General features: G+C 34.5%; 2 protein-coding genes across 3 annotated transcripts; both read right to left on the bottom strand.

The window, feature by feature from the left end:
- Window positions 1-861: 861 nt before the first annotated feature.
- LOC140969329 (transcription termination factor MTERF8, chloroplastic) lies at window positions 862-3,146 on the bottom strand. The gene is made up of 2 exons (XM_073430643.1): window positions 2,895-3,146; window positions 862-2,586 (listed from the first exon to the last, which is right to left on the bottom strand). The coding sequence occupies exons 1-2, from the start codon at window positions 3,100-3,102 to the stop codon at window positions 1,268-1,270; spliced, it is 1,527 nt and encodes a 508-aa protein (XP_073286744.1). The 5' UTR covers window positions 3,103-3,146; the 3' UTR covers window positions 862-1,267.
- Window positions 3,147-3,881: 735 nt separating this feature from the next.
- Window positions 3,882-6,176, bottom strand: LOC140969326 (uncharacterized). 2 transcript variants are annotated; one of them, XM_073430640.1, is made up of 3 exons: window positions 5,415-6,176; window positions 4,386-4,471; window positions 3,882-4,298 (listed from the first exon to the last, which is right to left on the bottom strand). In XM_073430640.1, exons 1-3 carry the CDS (start codon window positions 6,120-6,122, stop codon window positions 4,181-4,183), a joined length of 912 nt encoding a protein of 303 aa, XP_073286741.1. In that variant the 5' UTR covers window positions 6,123-6,176; the 3' UTR covers window positions 3,882-4,180. The 2 variants fall into 2 exon arrangements, with proteins under 2 accessions (XP_073286741.1, XP_073286742.1); XM_073430641.1 differs by having other exon boundaries at window positions 3,882-4,288.
- Window positions 6,177-9,824: the final 3,648 nt, after the last annotated feature.

Below are 9,824 nucleotides of genomic sequence, written 5' to 3'. Positions count from 1 at the left end.
ATACTCTCTAAATTTTCTCTCTTTTTATGCTAAAAGTTATGCTTAAGTATTTTTTATTCTATTAGTGAGATGTTTATTTAAAAAAAAACAAAACATTTAAATTATAAACTAAAATATCAAATAACATATGATATTTAAAATATGCACAAGTTAATCATATAATATAACACAAATATTATAATTAATCATTTATATATTATATGTTCTGCCGTTTTGACAGTAAAATTACTACTTTAATTTTTTTTAAAAAAAATTTATTTGAATGATGTATATAAAAGAAACTGATGTAGAATCATTCGTCATCATAATTCTGTGTGCGTTTGAAGCGATAATTTTAATTAAACAATAATTCATGAAATATTTATCTAATAATTACTAAATGCAATTGTTAATGTCGTGTGATGACTCGGCAAAATTAGAAGAAAGTTTCGTCTCTCGCTACTTTACCGAAATAAGCCCTCTATTGATTATTAGGTTAACTGGAGTTTACGTCTACAACTAAAAATTACATTCAAGAAGTTAACGGAGAACTCCTAACAATTCAAGAAGGCCACCAGATTGTCAAGAATAGAGGTTTCAATTGTGTGAATGTATATTCTGATTCGCTATCGACAGTGGGAGCAGTCAAGAAGCCCTTAGGTGAGTTGAATTATGTGGGATCATGCACTACAGATATACAAAGTTGCTAGCTGATTTAACAATAATCTCTCTTCAGAGACGAACGACCGTTAAATAGCCCACGATTTAGCGAATTTTGTTGTTTCTTCCCATGCACTTCCGAGGCAATCCTAGAATGGATTAAAAAGAATGTAAATGTGTCCACGGCCTGACTTGGTTGAGTTCATCTTCTGATAGGCCAGGTAAAATAAACGTCAGCCTCAAAGTTTAATCCCACTTGTTTTCTGAAATTTAAGTTTTTTAAACATAATCGAACAAATTACAAAATGGAAAGATACAAAAGGAAATTAATGGAACTGCGATAGAGTCGGAACAACCATTGCTTAAGCCCAGTTCCCCACCGTTGAGACCGTGTTACAGGTCACTTCTGCTCAAGTTATGACTTTCTTCAGTGTGAAGAGTACTGCTGATGATTTCATATTAACTTGGCACAAGCAGTACCCATGATCTCCTTTTGTTTGTTCGAAGTCTTTAATTACACGGACTGAGGATAGAAGATTAACTGAACAATCATATCAGAGTTGATGAAAAATCAGATCACTGCCTGATCAAATCCATGGCGCCAAGTGAATACAGCATTTTCCAACTCTTACTTATCCTCACTTTCTTTCGGGACCTGAATCTGCCCCACAGGTACTTTCCTCTTACTTTTCGTTGAGAAACTTGCAGCGGAAACACTTAGTAGCTTATTAATTGACAACCCTTCGCCCAAGATCTTTCTTTTGACTTCATATCTATGTTTAATCCGGTCATCAAGCTTGTAACCAAGAAAAGCAGGAAAACCCAGCAGCTCTCGCACATCACGACCCATTTCCTCGATCAAGTAATCCAGCTTCTCCTCTAATGACTCATGGTTGTACTGCAAAACTTGCGGATGTTTCTTGCTCATATCTAAGATATCCTCACAAGTCAAACCGTAGTTCAAGAACAACCCAATCACCTCTTGTAAATTCTTACAGCTGCACCTTGTAACAGCTCCCATTGCCAAAGCCAATTCCTTAGTTCGGTTTTCGTATCCAATCTTCAACAAGAGAATCAATTTATGGGATATATTTCCCTCAAATGACAGGCTCAGAAACAGTGGTGCTTTTATCAAGAACTTAAATATGTCATTGGAGCTCAAACCACATTGCTTAAGAAAATCGATTCTTGGCTGCAGCTTTCTTTGTCTGCTGGCACTAAACAGACCAGGATAAATAAGAACAATTCTAAAGATTTCCTCGTTGCTCAGCCCAGCATACGAATTCAAGAATTCAACGTGATCTTTTACATGGTCCACCGTATAAGACAACACAAATGGGAATTTATATAAAACCATGGCAGTGGCAGATTCATTGCCCCCACTCAAGTCCAAGAGGAACCCGATTCTTGGTATCAACTGAGTATTCAAATCAAAATTCAGAACAGCAGGTCGTCTAAGAATTAAATGAACACCATTGAAATGCTGCAAGTACATAAGCATTCTCTCCATTTCTTCCAAAGATTTCAGACACAATGCCTTTCTCAAATTAACGGTATTAAGCACATGAGATAGATTTTCTTTGGGAATTCCATACATAAACAACAATTGCACCTTTTTCTCAAAAGCTACAAGAGATCGAGGCTCTGTTGAATTCAGAAGCCGCTCAATTCGCGATGGCTCGATTTTCCCTTTCAACTCTAAATTGGCATCATCGTTTACAAGAAAAGACAGTAACTCCTCTATTTCGTGAGCAGTTAACACATCAGGGCGTTTGACAATCAATCTCGAAAGAGCGAAACCAGTGACTCCTACAGACTGCAGGGCTTGAATTCTACGTCGAACATATTCAAAAGGCGTAAATATGAGAGATTTATTGGCCTGTAAAAGTGCTTCGGTGTCTTTCTCATTGAACCCCATTTCTTGAAACAACACAAACAGCATTGCACCTAAAATTCAAATAAATAAACTCCGAGGCGTTCCAATGTCTCAATCATATAATTCATTTTCTTGTTTTTAAAAACGAAAATAGCACCATCATAACAAGGGATTGCTTCGAAATAAAGGTAACAACAACACAACAATAATGATATTATACAGCTTAAACAAAAAGTGCACATGAGCACTGGCTAACATGAGGGAAACCTCAGATTTAAACTAAACACAGAAGCAATACTTCATCTTTCACGCCCAAGTAAAAACAAGAGAGTTGCATTACGAAAATTAGATTGTATAATAAGGGGGTTCTTTTGCGTACTCGAATCATTGAAAATTTTAGAAGAGTGATTTCCATTAATGGCAACAGCAGCACCGCGGCAGCAGCTGAGAAGCAAGCGATCGTTTGCGGGTTTTTTACGAACAGAAATACAAGGAAAATCAATGAGTTTGAAAGCGGGAGTTGAGAAGGAAATTGGTGGCCTCAGGACTCGAGAATTCCGAGGTAGAGAGAGGGGATTCGCAGCCATTGAGAAGAGGAGGAGGAAACTCGGTGTAAAAGATAAAACTCAGCCCGGTTCACGGGTTTTATAATTACACCCACAAAACTCAACTCGGTCCAAATTATGTCCTTTTTCTAATAATGTTAATTAGAGCATTAAATATTTTTAAAACATCATACTTTTATTTAAAAAAAATTAAAAACATGTCAAGAGATATATTAATTTAAGTGTAAAATGAAAACTTCATGTTGATTGTTGGATACATAATATTCACTAAACAGTTAAAGATTGGTTTCAAACGCATTCAAGAACATTTTATTCTTAATATTGTACACGAGAATCATAGACATGCAGGGAAATATTTGAAAGGGAGGAAAGCAACAACCCTTTCTTCCTCCAACTCTATTTGGAAAATTCCGTTTTCCTCCCGTCACTAGGTAGTAAAATATTCCAATCAATTCACGATGAAGTGAGATTTGGATGGAAACACATAATTGTAAGTAACGCTAGTTTTAGGTGCTCTTGAAATCCATTACATTTGTTCGTGCTAGAGATTAAGTTTAGAAGGGTGGATATGGAACATGTAAGATCGAGACTTCGAAATTCTCCATTCAAAGACAATCTAGGATGGCAGAACTTTCCAAAGCTGAGAGATGTGGACAAAATCACCAAACGCAATCACGCTTATCTAGCAGAAAAAGGTATTACACCAGGCTGGAAAACATTTTCTTGGTATTTTCCGCAGTTTATCCATTTCCAAATTAGTAAATAATCTTGTCGTTCTGATCCTTAGTCCACAAAATCAAAAAAGGAACAAAAATGCTATAATTTAACTATAAAATACCCAAGTCAGTTGCAAAGAATTCTGGACATCATACACAAACAAGATTGACAGAAAACTGTGTAATTCTTGTGACCCCTCTTCGACTTTAAATGGGCACGGAGAGCACAGATAAAAAAAAATACAGGATGAGACCAAGACAGGGGCAAGCAAGCAGAATGAGAATTGCTTGTTGAACTAATGCATATCAGTAAATGCCTTGAATCCTTCCACCAATCAAACAAGAGAGTAGTTTGCAGCCCACAGGATTTTCAGCTAACAACCTCAAGGTTTGATTTGTTTTGAACAATTTTTGGAAATGCTCGTCCGATTTTTTATGCTGGTGGGGATTCCCTTAATGAGTATAACTGATGAGTTTTCCTTTTCCAATTCCTGAGATGGCCTAAAATGCAGTTATTGTAAGAGATGGAACACATCCAACATAAATATGGTATCTGGTATGAAGAGAAAAGATTATCATGTGTCTTACAATTCTGCTTGCTTCATTTTGAGAACCTTGCCAACTTCTTCAGGAGCCCTTTCATGATCTTCAAATTTATGGCTCGGATGATAGACCTGACGTATAGAATATGTAACGAAAAGCATTCAATGCCGTCATGTATCATATGTTGTAGGCTTGTAGCACATGACTCGGGAGTTTAGACTCCATTTCTAAATTATACAAAAACCAAGGAGGTGATTTTTAAGAAGGCAGAGTAACATGGATGTTCAAATGTCCTGTGAGTATGATGTGCCAACTGCCAACCAACAGCTATGAAATTCCAATCAGTTTGCCCAAGATATCGGGAAGAGCCATGAACAACTTGCTTTGGTTGCAAATTGAAAACAAGTTAGAAGAAATCTTCAAGAAACAATTTTGAAAGCTAGCAGCAAAAATACTGGACGGTTTTTTACAAAGGATCTAAGAGAGCTAGTATGATTTAAGACCAGATAATTTTAGCGAAACCAAGTTTTGATCTTCAAATCTTGCTTCAAAATCTATGCAAGAGCCAGGAACTACACAGCAAACCACTAATTTAGAACTGTAAACCATTGGTTTTCTCTACATCAAAAAAACACAAAGACCCTGTGAATCAGTAAGATATCTTTCATCAATCCTGCAAAACAGTCCAGGAAAATCCTAGGCCTCATAAAAAAGCCCAGTATAATATTATTCCTTCATAATATTTAGTTAGTATACATTTCAAGTGTCTTTTTTGAACTAATAGCCTCAAACTACAAAATAGCTAGGATTTTACCAAATAATCTATTGCCCACAATAAGTTATCATAATCTAAACGATCCCATTCATGCTATCAGAGTTTATATGCTCCAAACCGCATGCAATTGCTCAAGCAACCAGAAGCAAGGTATCACAAATTATAATAGACATCAATACCCGAACACGGGTGAAATCAAATGGTGCACGTTACTAGCTAAATTCTTGAAAGAAGATCTCAGCATTCAATGATCACAGGATCACAAAATAATTCTCAAATTATAAATCCTCACAACTTACTCTATTCAATGGGGGCTCACACCATACACCACACCCATCTGCATCTTGAACCTTGTGCTTTTTCTTTGCATGTCGATCGTCTTCTATGCACCCACTCAATTTCCTTCTCTTCTTACTCCCCCAAATCTCACTCGTCTTCTTATTATCCCTCACTTTCCACACATTCTTCTTCCTGAGCAGCAACTTCTCAAACTTCCACTGCTCATAGCTTGTGTCAATCACCGTAACCTCCGTTCGCGAGAAACCGGGGAAATCCACGTCCCGCCAATCCCCTTCGTCTTTCCTCTCATCGGACTCATTCAAGTCCTCCGGTCCACCATAACTATCTCCACTCCTCGATGCTGCATTTGCAGAAGTCTTCTCCGTATCGAAATTGTCGATAACAGCATTCCCATTATCCGAAAAAGCACAAAGTCTAGGGTTCACCTGTTTGCGGCAGAATCTTTTGACTTTTGTGGAAGAACAGCAAGCATCTCCAAAATTGAACAGTTCGCAGATGACATTGAACAATTTGAGATCCTCATCTTTGGTTGAGTCAAAAGTGGGAGGTTTATCAGGACACGGAGTCGGTGCATCGGAGCTGGAAGAATGAGGGTTCTGGAGGAAATCTTCGAGATCATAGGCATCATTTTCCGGGAACCCTTTGGCGGTTCGCAACCGATTCAGCCAGCTTGATCCGGTTTTCCGGGACGGGAATGGGCAAAACATCGCCGGAGAGTTACAGAGCTGATAAGATGCATAAACAAAAACAACCAGCACTTTTTAAATAATCACACATATTTTTATTTTTTTTAGTATTATTATATATAAGGTTGACGTGGCAAAACAATTTCATTATATTTTATTTTTCAATTTTGTAATTTCTAGCAAGTTTGTAATTTCTAGTGTGTGTTATATATAATATAAAAAAATAATAATTACTAGAAGTGAAGATATGATTAAGTATTTTTTTACACAAAATTTTTGTGAAACGGTCTCGTGAGTTAATTTTATGAGATTGGTCTCTTATTTGGGCCACATGTCAAAACAAGTAGGTCTCTAATGAGACGGTGTCACGGATCTTTATCTGTAAGACGGGTCACCTATACCAATATTCACAATAAAAAGTAATATTTTTAGCATAAAAAGTAATAATTTTTTTCATTAATGACCCAAATAAGATATCTATCTCACAAAATACGACTCGAGAGAGACCGTCTGGCACAAGTTTTTGTCTTTTTATATTTACCTTTTTTCCACTTGTCATTTCAAATTATTCTTTCCCATTAATGTCTGACTTATAAAAATATTTTTTAATAGACATTGTTTTTTCTGTAAATGTCGAACTGTTAAGAAAAATAATATCATGTTCAGTTCTCAATCTATGGTGGAAAGTGATTGTTCGTCATCAGCCTCCCTTTGCTGGGATTTGGCAAAAAACTTTCATGTTCGATACCAATTGTAAAAACTTCATCCCTAATTATCAAAAAAAGAAAGTGATGCTTCCAAAATATCAAATTGATTATTGCATGTCTACGATTGGAAAATGTGTTCTGAATCAGATGAAAAATAATACTTATTAGTTTATATATTCATCTCATAAAATTAGTCCGTAAGACGATCTAACTCAAATTTTTTCCTAGCTGATCAACAAAAGTTCATCTGACTAGAAATTAAAAGATCATAATTCATGAAAGCTCTAATCAGTTGGAAGTGGAACACACATATAATCCACAGAGATAAACAAAACAACTCTACGACCACTATTTTGTTAATTTTGTCCATTAGAATTAATAAAAGATAGCAGATTCAGATGTTTATTTTATTAATTAATCATATATAAACGATGGATCACGTCGGAGAACCGCAGATTTTTTAAATTTTGTTCCTAATTACCCAACAATTCAAGAAAAGTGCCAAAGAAGAAATCAATAAATAATTTAAAAGAAAAGAATATGAATTGATTGATGACAAGAAAGAACATGTATGTATATTGTACGCATCGTTGTATTCAGCTTCAATCTAGATTATCAAGAGTATTTGATGAAACCCTAGCTACAGATATATATTCAATAAGGAGGAATATTCTCAAAACAATAGACCCCATCAAACTCCGGCGGGCCTCTGATCCTCCGCTCTCGTTCTTCCGGCTTCTGAGGCGGCGAGAGATTCACTTCTGCGGCCTTCTTCAGGTCATCCCTTGTTACAGCCCAATCACCGGTTATTTTCTGGCCGAAAGACTCGCCAAGAAGCATGTCGAACGGGCTGAAAATCGACATCATCATCGTCATCGTCAACAGAATCGTATATTTCTTTCACCAGTCAGTTATTATTATGGAAAAAAGAGGCGAGGAGGAGGCGTATTTATATGGAAGAGGTTGAATTTAACAAGGAGACCAAAGCTTCGTTGTTATCAAATAATCATGATGATGATTATTGATTGATAAAATTTTTATAATTATTTGAATAAAGATAATGTAATTATATTAAATATGTATTTTTATTGAGAAAATATATGAATTTTTGAATTTTTAAAATAGATTAGTTATTATAGTTATTAGTAAAGTATAGGAAAAAATATTACTTATAATAATGAATATGGTATTTTTGTAAAAAATAATTGATGTAACAAAATCGGATCACTAAGAATCTAAACCTTTATATGATAATATAGATATGTTGATTAGCCAAAATATCAAATAATAACAACTTTAGAGTAGGTGTAAGACGGGTCGACCGTGTGATTCATGTTCAGAATGCAATTTAATAAATTTTGCATAAAAATAATTTTTTCATGAGTCAGGTCGGATACAAGGTGACAAAAAATTGACCCATAAAGTGGTATAGTATTTTAAGTATTTCATATAAAACCAATACTATATTTCTTCTATTATTAAATGCATGTATATGAGAATTATATATCTCGGTCCACGATTAATTTGAATCTTTTTAAAAAATATGATTTTAAGTGATAAGGAAATTTATCTTATATTTTTAATTTATTAACATATTCAAATAATCATTAAATAAATTAGTCCAAGAAATAAAATATTTTAATAACTTATTATTGCAAATAAGGGTATTAAAATTAATGGTATGGAACAGAACGTGGGTTCCTTGGTGTAGAAATTTTTGGTTTTTTCGAATTAATTTTTAATATTAATTTATCACAAAACTTCTATAACACCGTTCCACGAATTATTTTTTTGAGACAGTTTATCACCCGATCCAACTCATGAAAAATATTAATCATTTTGTCAAAAATATTATTTTTCACTCTAAATATGAACCAAGTCAAATCCGCGAGTTAGTTCTGTTTTACTTATCTTGACTTCTTACTAATCTATAAATCTTTATTATTAGTTTTTCTTGATTTAATTTTTTAAAATTTTAGCATTATATCAAATTTATACTGTAAAATACAATAATTTTATTTTTCACAATATAAAGGCAATATAGATTTTAGATCCCTCAGTTAACGGTATATGCAGATGACGATGGCATTTCAGTTTCCTAGTTAATCTCTTTTTAATTATGCTAAATAAAAATCTTGACACCTTGGTGGTGCTATAAATAATTAAAGAGTAGGTCTCTTCTTAAACGATCTCACGAATCTTTATGTGTGAGACGGGTCAATCCTTCCTATATTTACAATAAAAAGTAATACTCTTAACATAAAAAGTAATAATTTTTCATGGATGACCCAAATAATAGATCCGTCTCACAAAATACGACGCATGATACCGTCTCACACAAGTTTTTGTCATAATTAAAATTAGAATACGATTCCTTCTTCGATAATTTCATGATTATCATATATTTTTTGAAATTCACATTGATGTGGAAATTACACATGTATTTAATGAAGTTGGATCATTATTATGCGAATACAAGCATAACAATTTGTTTAAACGTGTAATAATTACTATTTTAAAAAATAGATAAAGTCGTAAAGAAACAATTTTACAATGTAAAAATAGGCAAACCCCTCGTGTTCAAGATCTATTAGTACTCTAACAACAGTCTTTACTGAAATTCATTCTACATGTGACTCCAACACCTGGTTTACGAAAATTTCTTCATAAATATTTTTCTGACCATATGGATGAAAATGTACTAGCATGCTTTCCTACATTGCGAATATGAGGCAGCTACCGATGTCAATTTGGTTATGGTATCTCCCACGCACCTTTCAGTCCCCATGGTTGTTTCACGTGAAACGATTCCAGCCAATAGACATGATCGATCGATCGATCGATCGATCGATTACAGTAACAAATATACCATCGATATGTGTTAAGAAGAAGAACCTGAACACATTCCTATGTTGTGCATCACCGAAAAGATCCTTGCCATCTTCTTTCTTTGTAACAATAACACAAGTTTCTGATATATACTGATCAAATTGTCCAGAGACCCAGAAAAGGCCGA

The sequence above is a fragment of the Primulina huaijiensis genome, unplaced genomic scaffold (genome assembly GCF_012295235.1).
Source record: "Primulina huaijiensis isolate GDHJ02 unplaced genomic scaffold, ASM1229523v2 scaffold40813, whole genome shotgun sequence".
In the NCBI taxonomy this organism is placed as follows: Eukaryota; Viridiplantae; Streptophyta; class Magnoliopsida; order Lamiales; family Gesneriaceae; genus Primulina; species Primulina huaijiensis.
This window is presented reverse-complemented; position numbering and strand designations above follow the sequence as displayed.

Coding starts and splice junctions, on each gene's coding strand:
- LOC140969329 (XM_073430643.1), bottom strand. CDS start 3,102: ATGGCTGCGAATCCCCTCTCTCTACCTCGGAATTCTCGAGTCCTGAGG. Junction 2,587..2,894: donor TAAAATTTTCAATGATTCGA/GTACGCAAAAGA, acceptor TTTGAATTTTAG/GTGCAATGCTGTTTGTGTTG.
- LOC140969326 (XM_073430640.1), bottom strand. CDS start 6,122: ATGTTTTGCCCATTCCCGTCCCGGAAAACCGGATCAAGCTGGCTGAAT. Junction 4,472..5,414: donor GTGAGCCCCCATTGAATAGA/GTAAGTTGTGAG, acceptor TCTATACGTCAG/GTCTATCATCCGAGCCATAA. Junction 4,299..4,385: donor AAAATGAAGCAAGCAGAATT/GTAAGACACATG, acceptor ACTGCATTTTAG/GCCATCTCAGGAATTGGAAA.